Below are 26,442 nucleotides of genomic sequence, written 5' to 3'. Positions count from 1 at the left end.
GATTTGTTAGAAATTTGTTATTTTTATATCTCACAAACGAAGTTGAGTTTGGACAAAATATTTTATAAGATTGTATAGCATCATATCATCTACATGTGTGATTTTTTTAGTGAATTTAGACGACTTTTTTTACTGTAATTTGCACGGGTTTTCATGAAATTGTGGTTTGCACCAGATATGTTCCCTTTTTCTAAATAGTAGGGTGCACGCGACTAACACGTGTTTGAAGAATAATATTATAAAAAAATAACTGCACTAAATTTTAGTTACAAGAAGTATTTTAAAAAAACTATATATGATGAAAATAAGCAATCAGGTCAAAGTTGTGGTGAAAATAAACATTTATATCACGGTTGATTCAGTTGCTACAGCGGTGAAGATTCGCTCCGGGGAAGACCGGATGCCTCCGACGCTACCGCCGGCGAGGCCGTCCTTGGGCCAGAGCGCGTTGCCATAGCCGTAGGTGCCCTTGGTCTTGAAGTGCCAGAGGCGTGGTCGAACTTGGCGGGCGCAGCCACCGTTGCTGTTGGGGATCTCCATGGATTGCACGAGCGAGAAGCGCTTGGCCATGGATGTGAGTGGCAGCTGGTCCTGCTCCTCGGAGGAGACAGCCTCATCGTCGTCCTCGCCGCCACCGTCGGCGTCACTCCCCGTGGAGTAGGGTTCCTCGAAGCCGGGGCAGCTTCTTCGTGGCATATGTTCCATTCTCCGAGATTCACACATGAAGCAGAACATATTTGTGCTTCTCCTGATTATAAGATGTTGATCAGATGAGTGGAGCGAGGTTCGTCTTACACACGAAGCACAAAAAAGTAACTGCTAATTACGAGAGGGAAGTCATATAACAGATGTAATTACTCTAAAACCGGCTAATTGTCAGGTAGAAAGAAGAGCTGACATCTTTGACATCTTAGCATTTGTGGCAATACAGAGCAAATCATGAAGGAAACTAACTCTAAATTAATCAACCATGCTCTATCAGGCAAAATATCAAACAGGAATTGCGCACTGATGATAAGGCTGCTTGGCAAGTGCCAACATCCAATAGACATGCCCCAATCTCATCCCCATCAGTCGAGTCAAGCACAACTCACCTCGAGACAGAAGTTAATCTTAGCAGTGGCAAAGCCCCGCCCACATCTTATTCACCTGTGGCAAGAGTCAAACCATTGAGCAACTTCTAATGGGATGTAGGCACAAGCAGAATAAGCGAGATTAGTTACCTCAAGGCTTCTCGCGATCTCGCCAGGATGCAGCAGAGGGCTTCATGCGCAATTGCCGCCGCCATCTTGTGCTTCCCCAAATGATTGAGCACCTTGGCGAGCTAGATCTAGAGGGGCTAGGCGGCCAGCAATGATCAGGTGGGGTATCCGCTCGTCGTGGAAGAGCTTGATGCAGAGGTCATCAAGGAGCTCACCATAGGCGCCCGCTCGTGCAGATGAGGTCTCCATCGCAGCGGAGTCGCCGTCCGCCAAGTCCGTCGACTGGGGGAGAAGTCTTGCTGCTGCTGCTGCGGTGGCGTCGGTGGAGACGGTGTCACGAGGCTGCAGCCCAGCAGCCAGCGTAGGGCGGCTACCCTTGCCGCATCCACGACGGTCGCGACTCTGGTGATGGACCCTGGAATCAGCTGCGGCGCCTGCGCCGGCACCGCCGGCGGCTGGCGCGCCGCCGGGGGAAGCTCCGCTAGCGTTGCGATGGGGAAGTTGGCCGACTCCAGGTCGGCCCCGGGAGCCCGCGGGGGCACCGCCGCCGCCGCCTCGTCGACGGCCGCGCAGCGGGAGAGCGGGCAGGTGGAGTGGGAGCGCAGCCACATGTCGATGCACTCGACATGGAACGCGTGGCCGCACCGGGGCAGCATGCGGGCGGCCTCCCCCGCGGCGACCTCCGCGATGCAGACGGCGCAGTCCACGAGCGGGTACCCCGCGCCCACCTCCCATAGCGGCGCCGGCGGTTGGGAGCGGCGGCGGCAAACGCAGGGACGGGGAGGGGACTGATTTGAGGGAGAGATTGCTGTGCGGGAAAAAGGGATGGGGGGCGCTGCGGCGCGGAAGGAAAGGGATGCCTGATTCGTGAGGAGAGGCGCGGTGCTGGCGGGCGGGATCGGAGCAGGGTCCTCTGCAGTACTGCAGGGCCCGCAGGTCAGGGCACCGAGTCTTACTGCAGAGGAACCGGTTCCGAGGGTTAGGGGGCGGGTAAGAAAAATTGTCGGGTGAGAAAAGAAGCGTCAAAACTGCTGAAATATTTTTCCTGTATACAATTTTTTCTTATTTTAGAAAATTTTCTTCCATCCTAGATTTGACAAGTGGGACTTTTGTGAGGGGTACATGGATGTTTTTTAGGTGAGAAGTGTTTTCAATTATTTTGATTTTTTATAGTGTAGATTAATTCATTGTCTTTTGTCAGGGATTGTGTGATTCTGTTATATAAAATGTTAATACAGTCAACATTTTAAATATAGATTTAACAATTCATCAAATCAAGTTCAACATTTCGAGTAAATTAATTCAACATTTGATATCCAAATGCTGAGGTGGTATATCCGAAAATGTTGAGATATAGTACATAAAAATGTTAAATCAGTTCATTTAGATTATTGATTTTAAAAAATAATAAAATATATTAATATTAGATCTCATTCTATCGGATTAATTCGCAGATAAACGGATTCAAAAAGTTTAGAAGGCAAAAGCCACGTCCACCCACTAGGACCAACCACAAAGCGACACATGTCTGGCAGCCCATCCTCAAACACCGCCAGCTCTCTTCTAACCAACCACACTAATCTCAAATATTGGAAGATGATTAATTTTTTTTTCTTCCGAAAGATATATACAGGTATCCTGGTCAAAGCTACGGATAAATATGCAAAGCCCATCAACTTATCGGCATTTGAGTACTATATGATGCCGGCTCGGCTCAGCCCAGCCCACCAAAACAGCCCAATTGATCGGTTTATTATATCGTTTTGTTTTTCTTTAAAAAATTAGAAGGGGAAGAAAAGGTTTGCAAAATGGTGGAGCTCACCTGCTTATCCCCAGCGCTGCGGCGCTCGTCTCCGACTCCGGCAGCTCCTCGCCGCGGGCCGCCACCTCGCGGCCGTGCCTACTCTCCCCGCGGCGTGATCCTCCGCGCCGCCACCGTCGCGGACGCCACGCCCGGCGCCGACGACTACCACTCCACCATCCGCTCCCTCAACTCCCGCGGCCGCCACGTCCCCCGCAAGTCGCTCGGCCAGGTCCTGTCGCATTGAGATTCGCTTCCTAGCGCGACAAGTTCCCTCGCGTCGCGTACCTACCAGGCTTCTCGTTTCCCCCCGCAGAACTACATGCTGAACTCCAAGGTGAACGAGGAGCTGGCGGCGGCGGCGGGGGTGGAGGAGGGGGACGTCGTGCTCGAGATCGGACCGGGAACCGGGTCGCTCACCGCCGCGCTGCTCGAGGCCGGCGCAACCGTCTTCGCCGTCGAGAAGGTCGGTGACATTGCTGATGTTTCCGTAGCTTAACTGTGCCGACAGCTGACCGCTGCCTGCTGGGAGTCGGAGCTCCTGCTACACTTCTATGATCGGCGTCTCACTTTTATATAGACTGACCTGAGACCGTGTGCCGATAGGGTGATGTTTGGGTTACTTGTGAAAGATTGGAAGAAGTTACCTGTTTGACATAAGTATCTTTTAGTTCCTTAAATTTCTGGTAGATTCACATTTGACGATGGCAATACAACTTGAATCTGAACTTGTGCGTGGGTCCAAATAATTAAATAGATATGGCTCGCTTGAAATTACAGAATGTTTTGCCTTGTCGGAATGGAGAAAGTAGTTGTGATTTTGTTTTTCCTTTTTGGAGTTTTAACTGTTGAAGTCTAGAAATGCTTTATATTTCCCTTTTTTTGGCAACAGGATAAGCATATGGCTACCCTTGTGAAAGATAGGTTTGGATCTACAGAGCGACTGAAGGTAGCATCTAGTTCTTCATTTGTTGATGTCAAAAAAGAAAAATAGTTCTTCATTTGTTGCGTTTCCTTAACAAAAATGATTTGCAATATTCTCTTGTTGCTCTCTGGACATCAACATGGACGTTGATGTCCTGTAAACAGCTCATGATTTCTATCTGTCATCATTTTCCACAGATGAATAATTTCATCATCTGACAAAATCAGGAATCCAGAAGTTAAAAATGTATCAACAAAGTGTTGTTGCTACAATCAAGCTTGCCTTGCTCATGATCTCTGTTGATAGTACAAATCTGAAATCTGGTGCAGGTCATCGAAGAAGACATCACAAAATTTCACATTCGCTCCCATTTTCTTCCTTTCATGAAGGAGAAATATCATAACACCACAAAGCGTGCAAAGGTGAACTTAATGCCTGCACACAGAAAATTTATATGGAGCTCTACATCCATTCACTCTGTTCGCTGTGCTGGTGCTGGTGGCTGGTGCTGGAGTGGTATGAGAGAAAAATACTGTTTTTTGACTGGTGGCTGGAGGCTGGTGCTGGAGTGATGTGAGAGAAAAATACTGTTGGCTGGCTGGAGGAGCCAAACAGCGAACAGAGTGATTGGATGCAATGAGGCTTGTTTTTTTAACATGTTCCACTTTCTACTTTGCAGGTTGTGTCAAACTTACCATTCAATGTCAGCACCGAAGTTGTCAAACTACTTCTCCCAATGGGGGATATTTTCTCTGTCGTGGTGCTTATGCTTCAGGTTTGAGCCAACTCTTATTTTCACTTTCAATGGCTAATATTGCCAACAGTTAATTATGAACTAGCGATGGTCCAGGCTTCAGAAGATGTGGAACTTCCGGTAGTCATATATTTCTATGTGTTCTTGATTTTAGAAACACAGCTCGTTTTTGTGTGTATATCTACTTAGAAATGGAATAATTTAATCTATCTTTTTTTGCCTCCTCTCTCAGTTTGAATGATTTACTTTTTTAATATTTTTGGGGACACATATTTCATATTCTCGTTTTCAGGATGAAACGGTAGTGCGTCTTGCAGATTCTTCGATACAAACTCCGGAGTACCGACCTATAAATGTGTTTGTCAATTTCTACTCAGGTAAGCTTTTCGTATGAAACACTTTGAGGGACTCCTTGTTGGCCAATTTGTCTGTAAATGATGCTTGTAGGCTTCATCTACTTGACAGTATATTTTCTGTCTTATCAATTTTTTTATAAATAGTTCGGCTTCTGGATATCCCTTTTTAGTCCCGACAGAGAATAAAGAAAGCACTTGGTGAAAAGGAAAAAAAATTAAAAACTGGGAAATTACAAACTTAGAGCTTAAGTTTTCTAATTGAATTATGTTGTATTTTTTCTTCTATGTTGCTCATAGAACAATGGATGTCACTTCCAAAAATAAACAATGGCGATACCTCTTCCACAACTGTTAGTTCACACGCTGCATTTCACAGCTTCATCATAAAAGTTCTGTCAATTACTCTGATTTGGACAGCAGCTCTGACAAGGGTCTTATGAAAAAATATACAGTATCACTTTGTTCTACCTTGAATAGTTCTAGTGCACTTTAATCAGTTTTCTAATTCTGTCTGATACATTTCATCAGGCTCGTTACTACAGTTAAGCATGTTATTGTTCGTTAGGGATTCCACTTGTAGATACACATTCATGTTGCATAGTTAAATTGGGAGTGAGTGTCCTGTATCTTGGATTCTGCTCAAAGAGTTCAATCAAAATGCTTTTCAAATGTGAGCAAGAGTGCCTTAATTTTTGTGTAGCTATTCGTCCATATTCTTCAATATCGTGGAATCACCTGAAATCGGACAAGTTTTGACTGTTTGGTTAGAATGCCTAGTCCATTCATGGATCACAGCTCATAGCTTGCATTTACTGACAAGCAAGTAATCTGTTTCTTCTTTTCAGAACCTGAATACAAGTTCAGAGTGGACAGAGAGAATTTTTTTCCTCGACCAAAGGTAATCTCTTTCTTACACGTGTGACTTACTTTGGGCCTTTGGGGAATAGGCTTGGTTTTCATAAACCTTATTAAAAGTCTATACTATTCTTAGCCAATGCCATTCGCAGGTTCATGGTGCTGTTATCAGCTTTAAACTAAGGAACGCTGAGGAGTATCCACCAGTTGGTTCCCCCAAAAGCTTCTTTTCAATGGTGAGTGAGTCATGGGGCCATGATGAGCAAAAACGAGCCCCAACATGTGAAGTGCTTTCTGTGGTTGAAATTAATTCCCACATTCTTGGAACTACCATTAAGATTAGCTACCATTAAGATTAGCTCTCATTCTTGACTTTCAGGTGAATTCTGCTTTTAATGGGAAGCGCAAGATGCTTAGGAAATCTCTTCAGCACCTATGCTCTTCTTCTGAGATCGAGGCTGCTCTTCACAAAATTGGTCTTCCAGTTACAGTAAGCTCTCGCTCCTTTCCTGTGTATCCTCTCCACCCTCTCTGCATTATGTGCTAACTGCTCAACTGCTGGCAGGCTAGACCTTCTGATCTGACATTGGACGATTTCGTGAGATTGCACAGTCACCTGGTGGAAGTTTGATTATATATGCAGTGCCTTCGAAATGCCTAGGGACTTGCTTGTTGGCATGATGATGAAGTGAGCAGGGCCTAACTGCCCGAGAGTTGCTCTGCAGGTAAAACCTGATCCTTAAGACGGGAAGTAAATTGGCTAGAAGGATAGGATCTTGCAACTTGCCTTGAGTTCAGATTTTTCTAATCCTGACATTTGAGCAATTGAGAGTATGCTAACCTCCGATAACCAGCTGGGTTTTCTTCATGGGTTACAACTGCCGCAATTGATCTACTGGCACACAGTCAGCAGTTCTCCATGGATGGTGATGTTCAAACTTGAAAGTAATATTTTTCCATGCCGTGGAAATTGTACAGTCCTGCAGAAAAGAATGGCGCTATATGTACCTTTTTTTTTTTGGCGAACTACCATGTACATACTGGATCTTCTACCCTGGTTCATCTCTTCGGAAATAGAGGAGGGGATCTAAAGGCCAAAGATGCATGCCGGAGCAATGTAAGGCAAAGACGCCTCACGCCGGTGCATGGTATGTTGATAGATAGAGGTGCCAGGTTTAGACGTCAATCATAAACTGTCCTGGAAGGACACTTTATCCTCTCTTGCAGTATGGGCGTGCTGAAATAATCAGACAGTACTTGCGTACTTGTCATGATACACTTTCAGACATTGTATATCTATTCATGACCGATAGCTGAAAAAAAGATTCATGGTAATCACGTTTAGATGGTAAAAAAAAAAGAAAGGTTTCCATGAGATCCAGATCCAGCTCAACTCATGTTGGAATTCCAACAAAATTCTTCTGAATTCAGATATATCCTGTTAGAATCCATAATCATTTTTTTAGAAGTGAATCCATAAGAATTTCATAGCTTGCAATAATTAAAAAGTTCACGACAAATCTTCTAAAATACCGCATAGACGTTTGTGACAAATCGCATCTCATGGGTGTTCATAAGGCCATTCTCAGTGGGTGTTTCATGAGAGTTTCATGCACATTAAATAAAGTGTTGTGTCACCATTTTAGATGAAGTGGCACTAGTTTACTGAGGAGAGAGATGAAATGAGTTTTATCAAGATGAAATCATGTATGGACGGTTATCAATATTTTATGAGTCTTGGAGCAACTCCAACCCACCTCCTACTTTTGACCCCCTATTCCAATATGAGTCTATCATCTTGTTTTTGTCTCCTATTTCACAATGAACTCCAACAGATCTCTCATACTAGCTCCTATATCTCTAACTCCCTCATTCTTTATTCATATGAAATAACTACCATCAGCATTATTTTGAATTACCATTTTATTTTTGCATGATTTATTTCCAACGGATATATTTGGAACCACAATATTTTGAACGACCTGTTTTATCGGATCATTCAGGGTTCCATCTTGCTCCCTGCATTATCGGATCCAACCATATCACATAAAAATTGCAAGAACATTTTAGAAATCAATGGCTCCGTTAAAGCTACCCAAGAAAATGGGCTGTTCCTGTTCAATTGCCATGTTCCTCTCCTCCGAGACATCCTCCCCTTCCAGCGCTAGCTCCCTCCTTGTACCGCTGCGTCCCTTCTCTGTTGCTCTCCCTCCCATGCGACGAGTTACACAGGCGGCCGGCGCACAGCTCGCCCGGCGCAGCACCCGCACGGGACCACAAACGGCTGCCGCAGCACCCGCGCGGTGGACACAGGCGTCCGACGCAGCTCCTGCGCGGCGGCCCCCGGCGGCCGGCCCTGCGACAGGCGGCACAGCGACAGCACCACGGCGGGAATGGCGTCCCAGCCGGCGCGGGAAGGGACGACGGTTGCTACTCCACTCGGATGAGAGTCCGGACCGGGGCTCCTAGACGTAGGAGGTCGGATGAGATGTCTCCTATAGTAACGTGACGAGAGATAGGTTGGAGGGGATTTTTTTGTTTCTCTCTCCTAAAACCAAAATAGGAGGTGGGAAGAGGGGTGAATTGGAGTTGCTTTTAGAATTAAATAGGACGAGAGCCTATGAAATAGTAAGTATAAAAAATACATTGTGGGGTGAGTTTCATCCATAGTTTCATTTGTGTTTTGATAAAATAACACTTTTAGGAACAATAAAATGAAACCACCTATTGAGATTATTTTAAGGTTATCTGTGCGTTCGCAGTACTTAAAATATAATGAAATGAATGTGTTTTGTTTACTTAGGCTATCCCCAACCTATAGTGTCTATAGGTGGTGTCTAAGAAAAAAAAAGAGTAAGAGACTAATGGTATGAACAACATTCTAGTAGGAGGGTTGGGGATTGTCTTAATGAGCAAATATTTAGAGAACCGTTATCAATTTTGAACGTCGAACAGCTAACGCAGTTTCAAACGAAGGGATGCGAAGTGGATCGAATTTAGCGCCGTAGGCCCACCACAACCCAACCCAACACAACCCAGTGGCAAAGTGGTAAAAACAATCAAACAGTGGTCCAAAGTTCACACCTGTAATAATCACGAAATAAATATCTGAAATACACCTGCTAGGTCGCCTCTCCAGCCCTAATCCCCTTCGTCCCCGTTCCCCTTCCGCGGCGGCGTCTGCGGCGGCGGCGAGGGGAGGCGAGCCACCAACCAAGCAGCCCCTCCGTGGTACGCAACCCTAGCGCCCTAGCGTAGCCGTCGGACCCCTTGTGTTCCGCATGATTTCTTCTCGTTGCTGTGAACCCTCGAATCCGAATCTGCCTCTCTGGGGCCGATGACCCCAACCTGCCCAGCTCGTTGCGGATTTGCTTGCAAACATAGCTGGATCTATGATGCAGGCACCGGCCCCTGCTTTTGTGGAATCTACGCTGTCTGAAATTTGAATTTCAGTGCGTTGGTCGGGGTTTCTGCCAAGTGATGCCTACTGTTAGGTCAATGGTTGATTTGATGATTGGGTTCTGGTTTCACCTGTGGTTTTTAATAGCTGGCTGGCTGGTTTAGGCAAGAGGAATTGCCAGAAAATTATACCCTCTCGCTTCTATCGTTGCTTGCAATATGTATAGCTGAGAATGAAGTGGTTGGATTTGCTGGGAATTAGGGATTGTAGAAAGGGGAGATCCAAATGTATCGATAGAGATACGTGTATCATGTTGGATTTGATTTTATGTAGCCCCTTGCCCCTTCTGTTTGCTTGATGCTTGCTTTGGCAGTCAGTAAGAAGGTTGAAGGTTTTGAAATCGTTCAGTGAGTCCCTATGCTGGTACTCTGTTAAACAGGCCTCCCATCTGCTGTTTTGGTTGTAGACTGGCTTACATTGGTCATGAAATATTTGGCTGTATCTTCTTAGAAGGGTCAGGGACCCTTTCAATATTCATCATGTTTGTTTCTACTCTCTCTCTCTTTTTTTTTGCTAGTGTGTACATTAAAAATTACGTTGACTGTATGGTAGTTCAGTTTCGTTTGCTCCTATTTGAAATAATCTATAGCCCGGTGGAATGTGAAACTTTTGAGGTGCAATTGGCTTTTGAACTCAAAACAAATTGTAAGTGTAATAACGTATAATATCTAATTTTATTGACCAGTCTGCAGGTCATATGACATGTTCTATAGAACACCTTATATGTGTTTAGACAGACAGTGTATCTTGTATCCTAAAAACTAACCACAAGTCTGCTGATATTTGGGAAAGCTTGAAGTGATGTTTTGATCTAACAACTTTCTTCAGTGTTCTTTTTTTTTTCTGTTTTGATGGACTGTGAAGAGCTGCTGTTATTTGTTAAGGGCCTTTTGATGAAACACTGTTAGACTTGATTTTGGATTTGTGTTTTGTATTCAAGAGCTAATGATATTTTTTTTGTAAAAAATATTATACAGATTCAGGAATAGAACCTCAACCAGTAAAATGAGGCCAGTTTTTTGTGGGAACCTTGACTATGATGTCCGCATTTCCGAGATTGAGCGACTTTTTGGCAAGTATGGAAGAGTGGAACGAGTGGATCTAAAGACAGGTTAGTCTGTTCCTTGCCATGTTATTCTCGAATTTATGATGATATTTAGCAAGATAATATTTTTCTGCTTTAGCTATCTGTAATTTTTGGTCAAGGGACAAGAGTTTTATTTCATTAAGTGAATTACTTCTAGAGTCAGCTAACATTACTGATATTGAGGCTCTGATTTGTCCCACCCCCCAATTGTTTCTTTGTTTTATATGCTGAAGTATTACCGAATATATTTATAAGACAATGCTGCTTGACTTGCATTGTTTTAAATTTTCAATAAATTTTAGCTGTCCAAAAAAGGGGCAGTGCCTTCTTGGTTTTGCAATTTGATTTACTATTCGGTTCAAATCATGTATGGCTGTGAACAGATACATGATCTTCACATATGACCTCTTAAGAGTGTGTTCATTTGACTAATATGATCCGGTGAGTTCAAGTGGAAATTGCTGTAACCATGATGTGGCAGATATTATTGATCTTCCTTCAACCATGTCTGGTGTAGGAAGCTGCAAATAAACCAAGTTGTTACTTCATCCGTTGTGAAGCCAGAGGAGTTTCAGCAAAAATCAGATTGTTTTTGTGTTTTATTGTTAAGTCATTGGACAAGTTTGAATCAGGATAAGTTTAGAAAAGAAGCTTTTTCTTGAAATTTAGGTCCAGTACTCAATTATTTCTTTGCCGCAGGAATATCATGGAGCATATGTGCTCTTCCTGGTTGATGGACTGGGCTCTACCTTTCCTGCATCTGCCTGAGCCCCACCTCATGTCTTGTCCATCTCCAGGAGTTCACAATCCACCATGGCATCTGTTCACTTGGCAACGACCACCTCGTGACCGATGTCTTACATTTACGATCAACACTGCACCCTCCTCCCCCGCCTGATCACCATTTCCTCGCCAATCCAACCATGCCAATCTCATGGCCGGCTGGAGAGAAGTGGAGGTTGCACCACCAATTCTTTGATGTGCCACGAATGTTTGGATTGTTGTACTCTGACATTGTTTAGTTCAACATATACAAGGTCTGTTCCTGTTCATTCTAGTGTATCAGTCTGTAGATTTGCGAGGTGAAAGTTTCCTTGTAGATATTGCATCGCGATTCATCTTGTAGTCCTTTTTGTTTACTCTAGAGTTTGGACCATACTGTGATTTCTTTGAACAATCAATCACTTCTTTTTTTATGTTGAACATGAAGGGTTTGCATTTGTCTACATGGAAGAAGAACGTGATGCTGAAGATGCTATCAATAGACTTGATGGAATTGATTTTGGCAGGAAAGGAAGGAGAATCAGAGTTGAGTGGACAAAGGTGAGCAGATGTGAAAAAAGAGTATTGACCTGTTAGAACTTAATAACCTATTGTCTAGTTTTACTGAATTGTCATATCTATTATTTGTGCAGGAGGATCGCAGTGCTGGTCGAAAAGGCAGCTTGAGGAGATCTCCAACCAGTGCAAGGCCGACCAAAACCTTGTTTGTCATCAACTTTGACCCAATCAACACAAGAATTCGAGATCTGGAGAGGCACTTTGATAAATATGGCAGGGTTGCGAATGTGAGAATCAAAAAGAACTTTGCATTTGTCCAGTTCGAGGTACAGGAGGATGCTACTAGAGCATTGGAGGGTACTAATGGAAGGTAATATGCTCATGCTTGTCGTTTGCTTATTGAGAATATTTTAGCTATGTTTTATTGCTAGTTTACTACACATTTAGTGGAAATTGCCACTGTAGACCTTGACTGACTGGCATTCTTGTGGCAGCCATTTCATGGACAGGGTCATCTCAGTTGAATATGCACTTCGTGATGATGATGAAAGAGGTGAAAGAGGGAACGGATACAGCCCAGACAGGAGAGGTCGTGAAAGATCCCCAGGCAGAAAGCGATCTCCAAGTCCTTACGGCAGAGGACGGGAGAGGGGTAGCCCTGACTATGGAAGAGGACGGGAGAGGGGGAGCCCGGACTATGACAGGGGAGGTGACAGGCGTAGCCCTGATAATGGCTCAAATGGTGGTGGCAGAGGTGGCGACAGGGGCAGCCCCAACTATGACAACGAGCGCCGTGAAGCTAGTCCTCGTCGCGAGCGCCATGAAGCTAGTCCTCGTCGCGAGCGCCGTGAAGCCAGCCCTCGTCGCGAGCGCCGTGAAGCCAGCCCTCGTCGCGAACGCCGTGAATCCAGTCATGGCTATGACAGGCCCCCCAGGTATTTTTGGTGTCATCATAATATTGCTGTGTCTTAGAGCATTATGTGAGGCATCACACTGAATCACTTGTTTGCATTATGTAGCAGCTCGCCTGGAAGGGATGAGAGAGATTAAGTTCTCCATGCCTGTGTTCAAGCCACCCGCTTTGGCTGAATGTGTGAACTGATGTTATGTTGAAGTTGGTAATGTTAAGCACCAGGAAACTTTTGTACCATCTGTGTTAGCTTGTATTGAACGGGCGATGTTAGCTAATATTTCCCGTTTCTCTATGAAGCAACTCCAGAATGTAACTCATGTATTGACTGGTAGCTTTCAGTGTTCAGTTGAACCATCTTGTTGGCGGTATTTCTGTTTTTATCGTGATGTTGCTGCTGAACGTCTCTATTGCTTGATCTTGTTTATTTTACCACTATTGCTGTATTATTTTTCCCAACGTGGCCATTTTATTTGCTGTACATTTCCAGCGTTTTCTTTTAATTTATCTTCTAATTGGTGTTTTCGATGGCTTGAAGTCAATTTATTGAAACCTAGATTGCAGATTATCTTTCCTTCCTTTGTTTGTTTTGGGTATTTGAAAATGACTCAAGCAGATTTATATTGAAAAAATAGTTTCATAATAGTATACTTTTGCTGTGTTATATAGGACTTGTTTGGATGGGCTAAAGTTGAGTGCTAAACTTTAGCATCTATTAGCACTGATACAATTGCTAAATTTTTTAAATGTTAGCTAAAGTTTAGCCCACCCCACTACTGCTGAACTTTAGCATTTTTGGAGATTAGCCCTTGAATCCAAATACTCCCATAATTATATTGAACTAGCGATCAAATTTGTGAGCCTTACAGATCTCTTGTCCATGACAAACCTGAGTAGAGGGAGTAGCAAAGTCTATGCCCATAGCAAGACAAAATTAGTGGCTGGTTTGGTTGACAATCAATTTTGATGTACATTATTGTCTACTAAGGCGCCAATGTCGATCTAGCTGCACTTATGTGACAGAAAGATTAGCCATCTGAATGTAGTTAGGGAAAAATTAGCCTTTAAAAGTGGGCCAAACGGTTAAGAAGTTAGGATTGACTGATTCGTGATAGCAACGAAAACTAACTTCAAGCTGCTATGGTTAAACGCGGTAAGCTTGTGGTGACCTGCTGTCAGCTCCTTTTCCCGTAGCCAGCACATGCCAGATTGCAAGTCAGCAAAAGCACCCCAGCCTGAACTTTTGAAGCACCAAAGCTCACTCTGACAAAATGTACTTGGAACAACACTACCAGTGAGACAGTACTATGATTCAGGCCAACTGTTTGTTTCTACTTGGACAATACGTAGGAACTCTGAAGATGTTGGAGTCAATCAGGTATGAGATGAACAGATACCCTTCCTGGCCATTGCCATTGCTTCCCAGACTGATGGTTGATCCAGCAGCCATGTTTTACAACAGGAATCACTGACAATACAATACAATACAATCCCCTTCCCTGGGTTTGAACCTCCAATGTCACCAATCAGACTGCTACCTCTGCTCAAATTGCTACCTTTTCAGCTACATGAATATGCAGGTTAGAAGCTGCTACTCTGATCTGATCCCCCAAACCCAGCAACAACATCATCTCAAGTTTCTTAGCTTAGGAGGGAGCTCGATCGGTGGTCACACGAAATGGTGTGTCGGGTACTCGTGCTCCGAGCCGTTGTAGTCGTAGTAGAGCCTCTCCCCCTTGGAGATGTCCCTGTTGGCCACCAGCAGCACCCGGCACTCGCCGGCGACGTCGAAGCGCACGCACTTGAGGTTCTGCTTCTTCCTGCCCTCCGGCGTGTGGTTGTTGATGCCGTTGATGAAGCGCGCGATGTTGCTGCGCCGGTCGGGGCAGATGACGAGGCTCCGGGACGGCGCCGACGCCGAGAGCAGCGTCATCATGCTGTCGCCGTCGTCGTGCTCCCGGTTCCGCAGGTAGTCCACGTCGCCGACGTACTCGGTGATGATGGTCAGGTCCCTGATGAACCGGTCCGCCTCCACCGTGAACCCCTCCACGGGGTCGTACACCACCAGCAGGGGCGGGCACTCCCCACGCTCCATCATCCGCTGGCACTGGCTCAGCGTCTCCACGTCCTCCTTCGGCAGCACCTGGCGGCAAGGAGATCCAGATCGATTCAGCTTCAGCGACAAGGCAATGGTGGTTGGTGCCTGGGATCGGCGGCGACAAGACAAAAAAGAAAGGAAAGGGAATTGGCACCTGCATCCCTCCGGCCTCGAGGGCGGCGCGGTTGGCGGAGCGCGGCGCCATGCCGGGCTGGTAGGTGAGGTGGTTGCTGAAGACGGCGCCGGTGGCCGTGAGCGCGGTGGCGAGAGAGGCCATCTGGTGGAGCCGCTGCGCGGGGTCGTCGCTGGGGTTGAAGGGCAGCAGCTTCCGCTTCTTCTTCTTGGACACCACCAGCGCCCCCGCGGGCTTCCGCTTCCGCTTCCTCGCCTCCGACGACCCCGCCGCCGCCGCGGCCAGCGGGCTCCGCTGGATCTTGAAGAAATCCACGATCTTGGTCTGGCCCAGGGGAAACTCTGCAGGGCAGGGTGGGGAAGAGAAGAAATCCCCAATTCAGGAAACAAGCGCCAACGGCTAGCATTGCGAAATCGATGAGCGGGAGGGAAGCGGGTGCTCACGTTTGGGCTTCCTGGCGGTGGCGGCGGCGGACTTGGACTTGGCGGGGGCCGGGGAGCGGCAGGAGGGGCAGAACCAGTCGCCGGCTGGCACGCGCGGGAGGATGGGGCGGAGGCAGAAGATGTGGAACCCGCGGTCGCAGCCGTCGCACAGCATCAGCTCCGCGGCGGCGTCCCCGGACCCGCACGCCTCGCAGCTCACGTCGTCGTCGCCGCCGCCGCCGGTCTCCGCCCGGCTCGGCGCCGTCCGCGCGCGCGTCCGGCGGCGGAGCTGGCCGGCGGCGCCCATCCGCTGAGGCGCGCGAGGATCGAGAGCGCGCGCGGGGTGCTAGCTCGTGTGGGACTGGCGAGGCGGGCGCCGGCCGCGGGGCTGGGTGGGTGAGGTGGGGTACGGAGGAGGAGGAGGGACAGGTGGTGGGTGGGTAAATACTAGAAATGGAGGCCGGGGCGGCGGCGGGAGAGGGAGAGGGGTGGGGTTTTGGCGCGCACGGGGGCTCGGGTTCGCGGGAACCGCGGGGAGGCCGGAGGTCAGCGCGCGCCAAGTTTCTGTAGATGGGCCTTTGGTTGTTGAAGTGTAGTGGGCTGGCGCAAAATGGGCCGGGCCATGAGCTCATTCCTTCCGATTCGAGCCCAGTTACTCCTGCGGGATAGGCATCTTTCTTTTTTTTTAAGAAAAAAGGGAAAATTGTTCCGAAAAAAAATCAGAAAAATGGAATGTGTTGAGACGCAACACAGCACGCAAAGCAATCTGCGAGCTCAAATGAATCAGCATTCAACAATGGTGATCGTTGGCTCTCCACGGGAAGAAGAAAAGGGATCTCTCGGTGCTGCTTTGCCCTCTACTGCCCAGGCGCATCGTCCTGTCCCGGCACGCGACTCCCCCCCGCTTCTGCTTCTGGGAAGCTTCCTCCGACGGCGACGCGCACCGGCCGTGTCGTCACCCACCTCCTCCCCTCCGGATGCATGCCGCCTCCATGCAATCCGTGCCGTCGCAGCACGAGAAGGTCCGGTCCGAAAAGGGAAATCCCTTCTCCGCGCCCGTGCGCCATGGTGATGACGTGGCTGGACCCGGGCCGGATGTACAGTGTGGAGTCAGTAGATGCCTAGCCTAGATGGGGGACTTCTTGACAAGGAGAAAGGACACTGACCTCGTCTCGTGCCAAACAAAAATCTGCGTCGGCGAAGCTTCCTGGAAGCTCGCCTCCGACGGGAATTGGGATCGCCCCCGTCCTGACGCCGCCGCCCGTGCTGTTCCAAGTCCCTGTGTTTACTTCGAACCTGCCGCTATCATCAAATGTTTTTTGTTGGATGAATCTCTCGTTCTAGAACGAGGCGGGTTTGAAATTTGAACTCAACGGCAATTGAAAATTTAAATTGATGACTATAGCAGTCAAAATATGAGATGAGATGAGATGAGATGATCGCGTGGCAGTGTGCCCGCCTAACGCAGCCACGCACCAGCTAGCCGCGCCGGCATCGACCTCGTGCCGTCGTCCAAAGCTCGGGTTTTTTACACGCAGCGTGTCTGCCTGCTGTCCATTGTCAACACTCAACACACGCCATCGAATTCGCCCTCCACCCAAACAACAACAAAGCTGCTTCCTTTTCTCGCCCGCCGCAGCCGTCGGCCGCCAGGAGCAGCGAGCGCGCCACCGATCCAGCCCGGCCCACCATGGCGGCGCCAGCGAGCCCCCGCGCCGGCGGCTCCGAGGCGGCGGAGGCGTACGAGGACCTGCTGCCGGTGATGGGGGAGCGGCTGGGCACGGCGGGCCTGCTGGCGGAGCTCCGGGCGGGGTTCCGCCTGCTGGCCGACCCGGCGCGGGGCGCCATCACGGCCGAGAGCCTGCGCCGCGGCGGCGCGGCGGCGCTGGGCGTGGCCGGGATGACGCCCGCGGAGGCCGACGCCATGGTGCGCGAGGGCGACGCCGACGGCGACGGCGCGCTCAGCGAGGCCGAGTTCTGCGTCCTCATGGTGCGCCTCAGCCCCGGCATCATGGCCGACGCCGAGGCCTGGCTCGAGGAGGCCATCGCCGAGGAGCTCGCCCGAGGAGAAGAACAGCCCCGCCCCGCCGACGCCGGCGGCAGTGGCACGGCGGCCCCGGCCCCGGCGAGCCGCCGCTCGGTTTGATAAACAATTGGCCGGACTACCTGGACTCTGCGTTGCCTGCGCCGCCGTGATCGGAGATTAATCGTGACTCGTGAGGTGTCTGCTGTAACTACCGTGATGATGATTACTACTCTGTGAGTGACTGTTCTTCGACGTAATAATAATTTCGTGCAACTTTGGTTTGACATGTTGGTCGGTGCTCAAGCAAACCCAAACCAATTGCATTTGACGTATCAATTTCGTCATGTTTGACTGAAGTATATTTGCCAGTAAAAAGATGACGGAGCTGCAGCAGAAAAATCCTGTAAGAAAGAGAAAAATCACTCTGTGCTCACTGCTCAGGCCGCCGCCGTGCGTTCTCCTCTGCCATCGCTGACCGTTCCGACTGCCACCAAATCCTCGCACGGTCATGGCTGCTGCGCCGTTGAGCCGCGCAGCGCCTCCTGGACGGGACCAAGCGGTCACGGATGGTTTGAGAGTGGAGCTTGGGTATACGGGAATGAAGCGGAGGCGGCGCAATCCTATGAGGAACGTGAGAATGGGAGGCTGTAGCCGGACCTTCCGATCCTTTGCGTGGGTTGGAGAAGAGCGAATGGTGCTAACCCTGCTAGCAGCCAATCAAGTTCAGCAATCAAATTTGGGGAGAATATCTAAACTTCTGGCAACCCAGTCCAATGCATCATCTTAGGATCAAGGGGCTTTTTGGAACACATTTAGAGAATCATATATTGACTTGGCAGGCATCCTATTTTAAGTATATAATACATATCTATAAAGTTAGTCCACACTAAGATTCATTTACTTTAATTTTTCTGCAACCACATTAAGCTACATCATCTCAATTAGTATTGTCCATTGGATCTCAGCAACTAGCATAATCCGTACCGTCCATACAAAGATGCATAATTAATAGATGAACATGAAACATTTACTGTCATACATTAGGGGCACTTTGTTGGGCACTACCTCTGAGCCTTAAGGGGCACTTTGCTATCCGCTACCGCTGAGCATTAAGAGGCACTTTGTTGGCAACTACCGATGAGTACTAAGTCTCTTAGAGTCTCCACGATACGATCAAGATTACAGAGGCTGACTGTACAACTCCCTAAGCTTGCACATGTATACATATACATTTGCCTATGCCGGGGCGCCACGGAGCTCCAGCGTCGATTCCATCTCCATCCCGTGGTGCGTGTGTAGCTTCCACTGTCGGACGCCACGTTGTAGGCAGCGAACGCGACGTGGCCATTGGCCAGGAACTGGCGGAGGATCTTGGCCATCACGCCACTGGCCTATGCAAGCTGGAAGATGAGGTCCATGTTGCTGGTGGTCTGTTTTTTTTCCTCAGTGCAAGATTTACTTTGCTTTGACTTTGCTAATCTTAGTCGCACAAATTTTCTTATCTTTTCCCACAAAATGATTTTTTCTTATCTTTCTGCCCTACCGTAAATTTCTGGAAGAAACAAAAATCATGCTAATTGTAGGTGGATTACCATACCAACATCATATCTAAGTTCATCCTAGAAATGATTATGCTCTCAACTAACAACATGTAAGTTAAAATATTTTCTTTTGCTTATGCAACACAAAATAGAGAACGCGTTTCACCAACTTTTGGAGAGAGGATTCCAGAGGTCAATTAGTGACAAGTTTTTGTTATTCAAAAATCTATTATTTCAAGAAATCTTGATCAATATAATACTACATGGTCTCATTGTGTTTTATCTAATCTTTTATATCTTTTAGTCATAATTTATCAAAAAATTCGCAAAAATTCTGCAGTAATGTGCGGAAAATCACCTAGTTAGTTTATATTATTGGGCCTCCTCTAATAGGGAATAGTGCTGGAGCAGGACAATTTTTTCTACAGCAATCAAAACGAAAGGGATAAGAAATTGGCATGTAACAAGATGGAGAGAAATTGGGAAATCATCATAGAGCTTTTACGAGGTTATAGTTGGGCCACCACAAAGAGGATCCGGCGGGACCTAGTTGGGCCGGGTCGGGTCGTTCTTACGCTCTCTCTGTTGGCAGTTGGCAGTGCCACAGATCGGCCACGTCGGCTAGAGGCCGTGGCCGTGCACCTCCGACGACCCACGTCCCCCGTCCCAGCGTCGGCTTTCGCCGGAGGAAAGCGTACGGCGGAGGCCAAAAGGTGCCGGGCGCGCGTGAGCGCCACGTACCCCTCTCCCTGCCAGTGCCACACTCTTCTCCGCTCCTCGGGAGAGGCCCAGCCCAGCACACTTGTCTCGTCGTCCACTCGGCTCTCGTCCCCGCCTTATCTCCTCTCCCGCGCTCCGCCACCATCCCTACCAACCAGTCGGAGCTCAGGTCACCCGCACCTCGATCGCGCCCGCCCGCGTCGGAAAGTAGAGCAGAGCAGAGCGCGCGAGATGGTGGGCGCCGCACCCATGGCCGCGCCGCCGCTCGCGGCCGTCCGCCCCGGCGGCCACCTCCGGGTCTCCTGCTCCGCGTCCACCGCCCCCTCGTCCAAGAGCAACGGCGGCCCCCCTAAGCAGCAGCTAGCGCGGCGGCGGCAGCAGCAGCAGCTGCCCGCTCCTCCGCTGAGCTCCGCGGCGGTGCCGCTGCTGCTGGCGGCGGCGGTGCCGCCGGACGCGCTGGCGGCGGGGGGCGAGTTCGGGATCCTCGAGGGCCGGAGCTTCGCGCTGCTGCACCCGCTCGTCATGGGCGGGCTCTTCGGCTACACGCTCTGGGCCGGGTACCTCGGCTGGCAGTGGCGCCGGGTGCGCACCGTCCAGGACGAGATCAACGACCTCAAGAAGCAGCTCAAGCCCGCCGCCGCCGCCGCCACGCCGGCCGCGGTCGGGGCCGGGGACTCCGCTGCGCCGCCGCCGCCCGCGCCCAAGTCGCCGGCCGAGATCAAGATCGACGAGCTCACCGAGGTAACTCCCACCGGTCGCATTTAATTTCTGCACTGAAACCACTGTGGCAGGAACGGGATTTCAATCAGCTGCCACACCATTTCGATCAGGAGCGGAAGAAGCTGCTCAAGGGGTCGTTCCGGGATCGGCACTTCAACGCGGGGTCCATCCTGCTCGGCCTCGGCGTGCTCGAGTCCGTCGGCGGCCCGCTCAACACCTGGTTCCGCACCGGCAAGCTCTTCCCGGGGCCCCACCTCTTCGCCGGAGCGGCCATCACGGTGCTGTGGGCGGGCGCGGCGGCGCTGGTCCCGGCGATGCAGAAGGGGAACGAGACGGCCAGGAGCCTGCACATCGCGCTCAACGCGCTCAACGTCCTGCTCTTCATCTGGCAGATCCCCACCGGCCTCGAGATCGTCGGCAAGGTCTTCGAGTTCACCACCTGGCCATGACTCCATGAGCGGCGCCCGGGGCATCCTCTGCTACTCTGCATCTGCATGTCTCTTCTCTTCTTCCATCCCGTTAGGTTGTTGACTTGATGGTAGCCGTGTGTTCAGCTCGTTCAGTGCAGTTCTTTCTCCGTTTGTGCAGGGTGGTTTTCTTGACATGTGTGGAATCCCAGTTTCTTTCCCCCCTCGTAATACACAGTAAGAGCTCGTTTTTTATGCTAAATCAGTCGACGCGTGAATCGCCAAAATTTAAACTTTCACGGATGTCCGGATCATAGTCATTAGTCAATACAGCTAACAATGTTGCTGTCCACTAGATGGTTGCAGGTGTATATAGGAAACTAAATCATGACAGTACTTATTAAACGTTGTGTTTTGTTTCTCGGAACGACAGTTTTAAACAGAACTTTACATTATCTTTGATTTGGACAAACACTACCCCCAGCTTCTATTGAGGTTCCTTCAAATAAATCATGAACGCACGAAAACTATTGACACGTTATTTTTTGGCGCCAATGCTCGATTTTGTAGTATGTGCATAATCAGAGGCGAAGCTATGCAATGGTCAGCCGGCCCCTAAACTTGTCACGGGGTGTCACTTAGGTCCACGAACTCGTAAATTGCACTTCTGGCCCGTTAAACTTGTTAAGTTGTGCGCCGCAGGTCCATACCCCCTTTGCTGCCTTTTTGGCTACCGTGGCACTGGTCACGTCGGATCTTTCCCTGAAAGGGACATCTACATTTGCAAAAAGGCCCCCGCCCTTTTGACCATCCACATTTCCCTTCACGCCCCATCGGCTTCTTCCCGCGGGACGGCGGAGAGGGCGACGGTTGTCGGAGGAGCGTGCTGGCGGAGGCAATCAGCGGCGAGGAGGAAGAAGCGGAGGAGAAGGGGGAGGCCGACCCCCGGATTGCGGGTTACCGCGGCAATCGCGGCGAACCTGCACGATGCCGCCCACGCTACGCCGAGAAGGGCAAGTAGCGCCCAACTATGGTGAGTGATTTGGTGCCCAAAATTGCATAGTAGTACTGGTTGTAGGCTATAGTATTGTGGATTTCCCTGGTGCTTGAGATAGAAAAGTTGCTCCTTTTGCGGCTAGGGTTTAGTATTGAGATGGATTTTCATGTTTGGGTTTAGGGCTATGGCAATACCCTGTTGTGATGAGCTTGAATTGATGTTTGGTAGGTGTTGACAGTGATGAGTTCACAGTAGAGGTGCACCATGGTGGATTTTCTGTTGGGCAAGGTTCGAACAGGGCATACGTTGATGAGAGAGTGAACTGGTTTGATCACTGTGATATTGATACTTGGTCTCCACTTTGGTTTGAGGATTTTTTTTTTGAGGAATTGCATTATCCAAAATCAGCAGCTTTTAAGATATATTGGTTACTACCTGGGAAGGACCTTTCAGATGGTCTTAGAATTATTGCTGAAGACAAAGATACAATGGTGATGGCATCAGTGGTTAACCGGCACAGAAACCTTGTGGTGTATTTTGATCATGATAATAACTTTGCAGGAATAAACTGGGATGATATAGTGAGTTGAGAACAAAACAAAAGGTGTTTAGCCCATCCAAGGTGATTGTGGTTGAGAACAAAACAAGGGAGAAATTACTTGATTTTTACTCCAATTTGAATAACAGTGAAGAGGATGTGGGTGCAGGCATAGCTGAACTTGGAAGAGGCAATGGTGGGGAGGAAAGTGACAGTGACAGTGACTCAGATTTCGTGGATAGTGACTATGAAATAGAAGATGATGACGACGACTTATTTGTTGAGAATGTAGATGAGGATGTGGCTGACCTGGGATATGGTAAAGGCAAGGGCAAGAAGGCTGCAGGGAGCAAGTTGAAGAGGAACACAATGCCTTTTGAGGATAGTAATGGCGTTGAGTTGTCTACTGATGAAGATGACCTGCAGCTACCAGATTCTGATGGAGAAGGTGAGTTCAAATTGAGGTTCAAGTCATTCAGACCAGAAGACATGGAAAATCCAGTTTTCAAAGTTGGCATGATCTTTGAATCTGTTGAGTTGCTTAGGAAGGCTATCACAGAGTATAATGTTAAGCATAGAGTGGACATCAAGATGCCAAGGAATGAGAAGAAAAGGCTCAGAGCTCACTGTGAAGCAAGTTGTCCATGGAATCTTTATGCCTCAAGTGACAGCAGAAGTGAAGATTGATGGTGAAGACTTATTATGGTAAGCACACATGCCAGAAGAAATGGTTTGTCAAAAAATGTACATCAACATGGCTAGCTGAGAAATATGTTGAGTCATTTAGGGCAGACTAGAAGATGACACTTGCCAATTTTGCAAGGACAGTTCAAAAGGAGTGGAATCTCACACCATCCAGAACTAAACTAGCTAGAGCTTGTAGACTTGCAATGAAGAAAGTTCTTGGGGATGAGGTAGATCAGTACAAGAGGCTATGGGACTATGGTCATGAATTGAGGAGGAGCAATCCAGACATTACTTTCTACCTAAATCTGAATGGAAATATTTTTTGCTCCATGTATGTGTCACTTGATGCCTATAAAAGGGGTTTTCTAGCTGGATGTAGACCTCTCATATGTCTTGATGGATGCCACTTGAAGACTAAGTATGGAGGTATCATGCTGACTGCTGTTGGAATTGATCCAAATAATTGTATATATATCCAATTGCATTTGTTGTTGTGGAAGTTGAGGCATTAGCTACATGGAAGTGGTTCCTGCAGACTTTGAAGGAAGATCTTGGCATTCAAAACACTTATCCCTGGACACTTATGACAGACAAACAAAAGGTACAAAAGGACCATCATGATTGTATATATCCAATTGCCTTGACTGTTTATATGTTTAGTCTAATGTATATATCCAATTTTGCAGGGTTTAGTTCCAGCTGTGGGTCAAGTTTTTCCTGAGGCTGAGCATAGGTTCTGTGTAAGGCATCTGTGCTCCAATTTCCAGCAACATTTCAAAGGTGAGATCTTGAAAAACCAACTGTGGATGTGTGCAAGGTCTACTACAGAAACTAAATGGAACATGAACATGGGGAAAATGAGGGAATTAAACCAGGCAGCATATGATTGGCTACAAGATGCCTCCTAAGACTTGGGTTAGAGCCTTTTCAGTTCTTACTGTAAGTGTGACATACTATTGAACAACAGTTATGAGGTTTTCAACAAGTACATACTGGAAGCTAGAGGAAGATGCTTGTTTTGAGTATGTTAGAGCAGATAAAGAGACAACTGATGACAAGACACTATACTAAGGAAAAGGAAGTGGGTGAAATGTGGCAGGGCCCTATCTGTCCCAAGATAAGGAAGAAGATAGCCAAAAATACAGAGTGGGCTAACACATGTTATGCACTGCCTGCTGGTAAGGGAATTTTCCAGGTGCAGTCATTGGACACACAGTACATTGTTGACATTGTTCAGAAGCAGTGTGACTGTAGAAGATGGGACCTGACTGGTATCCCGTGCTCCCACGCCATCTCATGCATGAGGCATGAGAGAATCAGTCCAGAGTCAGTTGTCCATGAATGCTATTCATCTGCTAGGTATCCGATAATATATGGCCCTAAAATTTGACCTTGCAATGATCAAAGTCAGTGGACAAAAGTCATTGAAACTGAAGTTCTCCCTCCTGTTTATGAAAAGAAGGTTGGCAGACCTGCCAAGAATAGAAGGAAGCAGCCTCATGAGGTTGAAGGGAAGAATGGTCCTAAAATGTCAAAGCATGGAACTATAATCACTTGTTCCTATTGTGGTGGAAAAGGTCACAACAAGGGTGGATGTAACCTCAAGAAGGCAGGACTTAGGCCCAAACTGCTTGTTCAGAGGGGTCCTAATGTTCAACTGGAGGAAACCATAGAAAAAACACATGCATCAGGGGATCCAAATGTTAGCCAGGTATTTAACACTTCGCTTTGTTTAATGGAACATGATGAAATTGAAGTCTGATTGTTCTAGCTGTATGTATATGGCTGTAGGAGTCAATGCAGTTTGAGGAAGGAAGTCAGCCACTACTATCACAGATGTCCAACACAATGCTTTCTCAAATGAAAGAAGAGGTAAGAAGAATGAAATATTTTGACTTGCACTATGTTCTGCTAAGTAATAGATAGCTATAAAATGAACGGTGTTTTCAATAGCCCTAGGCCAGCGCAAGGAACCTGTAGTCTGAACCCTTGCCAGATTCTGCATTCATCATGTCAAACATTCCATCGACAAGGCCTGTGCCACCTACCTCTGCAACCAAGAAAGGAAGATCAAGGGCAACTAAGGAGAAGGCCACTTCTCCACCTAAGAAGAAGGCCACTGCTCCACCTAAGAAGAAAACTAAGACTTGATGGTCTTATGCTTTTCTATAGCAGCAACACAAACACTAGTGATGCTTTTGCTCTTTTGTATAGCAGACACAGAAATGGAATTTCTGTGCATGGCTGTTAGATAGTACGAGATAGTTCATGGAAGATAGATGAACATTAGAATGTATTTTGGCCAGCTTCATGCTACGCACTAAAACAATGCAACTGTGGATGTCCGCATTCATAACAATGTGCCAGAATTTATATCTGCATTCAAACTTCCATCTCTCATTACATAACAACTAAGGGTTTGCATACATAGATACAGACTGTGAACTCTCACTTGGTAATCTGAACTAGCATACTAGCATAGACACAAACAGGATACAAACACAAATCAAGCACAGTGCCTTGACCAAACTGACTAACTCTTTCCCAATTCCTACACATCCAGGGTGTTCCTTCGCCCATACATTGCCATTGAATCCATCTGCCTCCTCCCATGCTGCTCCAGCATCGTTGATTCGCTCCATGCATCCTGGATTCACTCCATACATCCTTGATTCATCACAATGCCAGTTCTTGTGTTTACTGGCCAGCAGATCGGTGTATGTAGCTTCCCAATAAAAAAATGGGCAACCACTCCCATCTCGCTGCAAAAGAAGACCACATCACATCCGGCTTTTGACAGGTACAAAATCACCAAGAATCCAACCAAATCCCAAGTCAATCCCAACCCTAACTTACCTTGTGATTGGGGCAACAGTAGAAAACCTTCCCTTTGCTCCATGGCTGCTGCGATGGGCGGCGCACTACCCTCCTCCACCCGCAATCCGTGCAGATGATCAGCAGCACACCTCCTGAGCTCCTCGCATCTGAGGCCGAAGCATGAGATTCGCCAGCCATGGCGTACACAATGGGGAAGAACAGGGAGAGGGCGACGGGAATGATTTGGGGGCAAAACGGAGAAGAGAGAGAGAGAGAGAGAGAGAGAGAGAGAGAGAGAGAGAGAGAGAGAGAAGGGAAATGTGGATTGTCAAAAGGGTGGGGGCCTTTTTGCAAATGTAGATGTCCCTTCCAGGGGAAGGATCCGACGTGGCCCGTGCCACGGTGGCCAAAAAAGGCAGCAAAGAGGGGTATGGACCTGCGGCGCACAACTTAACAAGTTTAGGGGGCCAGAAGTGCAATTTACGAGTTCGTGGACTTAAGTGACACCCCGTGACAAGTTTAGAGACCGGCTGTGCATTTCACTCATTAGCTTATTATTTGGCCACTAATTGCTACAGTAACCTTTCGCTAATTATGCATTAATTTACTTAATAAATTCGTCCAGAGTCCTAATTGCAACTTATGCAATTATTTTTATATTAAGTTGACATCCAAATATTCAAATTGACAGTGGAACATTCGAGA

At 47.9% G+C, this 26,442-nt stretch overlaps 6 protein-coding genes and 1 long non-coding RNA gene across 10 annotated transcripts; 5 read left to right on the top strand and 2 right to left on the bottom strand.

Moving 5' to 3' along the window:
• Positions 1-220: 220 nt before the first annotated feature.
• On the bottom strand, positions 221-2,742 carry LOC120647723 (E3 ubiquitin-protein ligase RNF126-like). The gene is made up of 3 exons (XM_039924582.1): positions 2,714-2,742; positions 1,095-2,123; positions 221-748 (listed from the first exon to the last, which is right to left on the bottom strand). Exons 1-2 carry the CDS (start codon positions 2,740-2,742, stop codon positions 1,358-1,360), a joined length of 795 nt encoding a protein of 264 aa, XP_039780516.1. The 3' UTR covers positions 221-748; positions 1,095-1,357.
• A 204-nt stretch (positions 2,743-2,946) lies between these two features.
• Positions 2,947-7,251, top strand: LOC120706171 (ribosomal RNA small subunit methyltransferase, chloroplastic). The gene is made up of 10 exons (XM_039990787.1): positions 2,947-3,235; positions 3,320-3,469; positions 3,896-3,952; positions 4,258-4,350; positions 4,608-4,703; positions 4,975-5,059; positions 5,884-5,936; positions 6,046-6,129; positions 6,273-6,383; positions 6,459-7,251. Exons 1-10 carry the CDS (start codon positions 3,011-3,013, stop codon positions 6,522-6,524), a joined length of 1,020 nt encoding a protein of 339 aa, XP_039846721.1. The 5' UTR covers positions 2,947-3,010; the 3' UTR covers positions 6,525-7,251.
• Positions 7,252-8,972: 1,721 nt separating this feature from the next.
• LOC120706261 (serine/arginine-rich splicing factor RS41-like) lies at positions 8,973-13,066 on the top strand. Of its 4 annotated transcripts, XM_039991107.1 has the most exons (7): positions 9,028-9,124; positions 10,331-10,464; positions 11,140-11,477; positions 11,651-11,763; positions 11,856-12,091; positions 12,216-12,656; positions 12,741-13,066. In XM_039991107.1, exons 4-7 carry the CDS (start codon positions 11,668-11,670, stop codon positions 12,769-12,771), a joined length of 804 nt encoding a protein of 267 aa, XP_039847041.1. In that variant the 5' UTR covers positions 9,028-9,124; positions 10,331-10,464; positions 11,140-11,477; positions 11,651-11,667; the 3' UTR covers positions 12,772-13,066. The 4 variants fall into 4 exon arrangements, with proteins under 4 accessions (XP_039846970.1, XP_039846832.1, XP_039847041.1 ...); XM_039991036.1 differs by lacking the exon at positions 11,140-11,477 and having other exon boundaries at positions 8,973-9,124; positions 12,744-13,066; XM_039990898.1 differs by lacking the exon at positions 11,140-11,477 and having other exon boundaries at positions 8,973-9,124.
• An 839-nt stretch (positions 13,067-13,905) lies between these two features.
• Positions 13,906-15,688, bottom strand: LOC120706092 (histone-lysine N-methyltransferase ATXR6-like). The gene is made up of 3 exons (XM_039990688.1): positions 15,306-15,688; positions 14,884-15,203; positions 13,906-14,774 (listed from the first exon to the last, which is right to left on the bottom strand). Exons 1-3 carry the CDS (start codon positions 15,589-15,591, stop codon positions 14,301-14,303), a joined length of 1,080 nt encoding a protein of 359 aa, XP_039846622.1. The 5' UTR covers positions 15,592-15,688; the 3' UTR covers positions 13,906-14,300.
• Positions 15,689-16,718: 1,030 nt separating this feature from the next.
• LOC120706004 (calcium-binding protein KIC-like) lies at positions 16,719-17,596 on the top strand. Its single transcript, XM_039990598.1, has one exon. It carries the CDS (start codon positions 16,975-16,977, stop codon positions 17,428-17,430), a length of 456 nt encoding a protein of 151 aa, XP_039846532.1. The 5' UTR covers positions 16,719-16,974; the 3' UTR covers positions 17,431-17,596.
• Positions 17,597-19,599: 2,003 nt separating this feature from the next.
• Positions 19,600-21,001, top strand: LOC120705863. The gene is made up of 2 exons (XM_039990434.1): positions 19,600-20,312; positions 20,402-21,001. The coding sequence occupies exons 1-2, from the start codon at positions 19,803-19,805 to the stop codon at positions 20,738-20,740; spliced, it is 849 nt and encodes a 282-aa protein (XP_039846368.1). The 5' UTR covers positions 19,600-19,802; the 3' UTR covers positions 20,741-21,001.
• Positions 21,002-21,741: 740 nt separating this feature from the next.
• Positions 21,742-25,511, top strand: LOC120705951. Its single transcript, XR_005688134.1, has 4 exons — positions 21,742-23,521; positions 23,607-24,631; positions 24,712-24,792; positions 24,874-25,511. It is a non-coding gene; the product is annotated as an uncharacterized LOC120705951 (long non-coding RNA).
• The last annotated feature ends 931 nt before the right edge of the window (positions 25,512-26,442 follow it).

This window comes from Panicum virgatum, chromosome 1K (genome assembly GCF_016808335.1).
Source record: "Panicum virgatum strain AP13 chromosome 1K, P.virgatum_v5, whole genome shotgun sequence".
In the NCBI taxonomy this organism is placed as follows: domain Eukaryota; kingdom Viridiplantae; phylum Streptophyta; class Magnoliopsida; order Poales; family Poaceae; genus Panicum; species Panicum virgatum.
Note: the sequence above shows the minus strand (reverse complement) of the source record. Positions and strands in the feature narration are given on the sequence as shown.

Excerpts from the sequence above, each read along its gene's own strand:
- LOC120647723 (XM_039924582.1), bottom strand. The coding sequence starts at position 2,742 with ATGGGCTGCCAGACATGTGTCGCTTTGTG. Across the intron at positions 2,124-2,713 it reads CAGACATGTGTCGCTTTGTG|TACTGCAGAGGACCCTGCTC; the intron begins GTTGGTCCTAGT and ends CGGGCCCTGCAG.
- LOC120706171 (XM_039990787.1), top strand. The coding sequence starts at position 3,011 with ATGGTGGAGCTCACCTGCTTATCCCCAGCGCTGCGGCGCTCGTCTCCG. Across the intron at positions 5,060-5,883 it reads GTTTGTCAATTTCTACTCAG|AACCTGAATACAAGTTCAGA; the intron begins GTAAGCTTTTCG and ends TCTTCTTTTCAG. Across the intron at positions 6,130-6,272 it reads CCAAAAGCTTCTTTTCAATG|GTGAATTCTGCTTTTAATGG; the intron begins GTGAGTGAGTCA and ends CTTGACTTTCAG.
- LOC120706261 (XM_039990898.1), top strand. The coding sequence starts at position 10,359 with ATGAGGCCAGTTTTTTGTGGGAACCTTGACTATGATGTCCGCATTTCC. Across the intron at positions 12,092-12,215 it reads TTGGAGGGTACTAATGGAAG|CCATTTCATGGACAGGGTCA; the intron begins GTAATATGCTCA and ends TTCTTGTGGCAG. Across the intron at positions 12,657-12,740 it reads GGCTATGACAGGCCCCCCAG|CAGCTCGCCTGGAAGGGATG; the intron begins GTATTTTTGGTG and ends TGCATTATGTAG.
- LOC120706092 (XM_039990688.1), bottom strand. The coding sequence starts at position 15,591 with ATGGGCGCCGCCGGCCAGCTCCGCCGCCGGACGCGCGCGCGGACGGCG. Across the intron at positions 15,204-15,305 it reads CACCGCCAGGAAGCCCAAAC|AGTTTCCCCTGGGCCAGACC; the intron begins GTGAGCACCCGC and ends CCTGCCCTGCAG. Across the intron at positions 14,775-14,883 it reads TCGAGGCCGGAGGGATGCAG|GTGCTGCCGAAGGAGGACGT; the intron begins GTGCCAATTCCC and ends CCTTGCCGCCAG.
- LOC120706004 (XM_039990598.1), top strand. The coding sequence starts at position 16,975 with ATGGCGGCGCCAGCGAGCCCCCGCGCCGGCGGCTCCGAGGCGGCGGAG.
- LOC120705863 (XM_039990434.1), top strand. The coding sequence starts at position 19,803 with ATGGTGGGCGCCGCACCCATGGCCGCGCCGCCGCTCGCGGCCGTCCGC. Across the intron at positions 20,313-20,401 it reads AGATCGACGAGCTCACCGAG|GAGCGGAAGAAGCTGCTCAA; the intron begins GTAACTCCCACC and ends CATTTCGATCAG.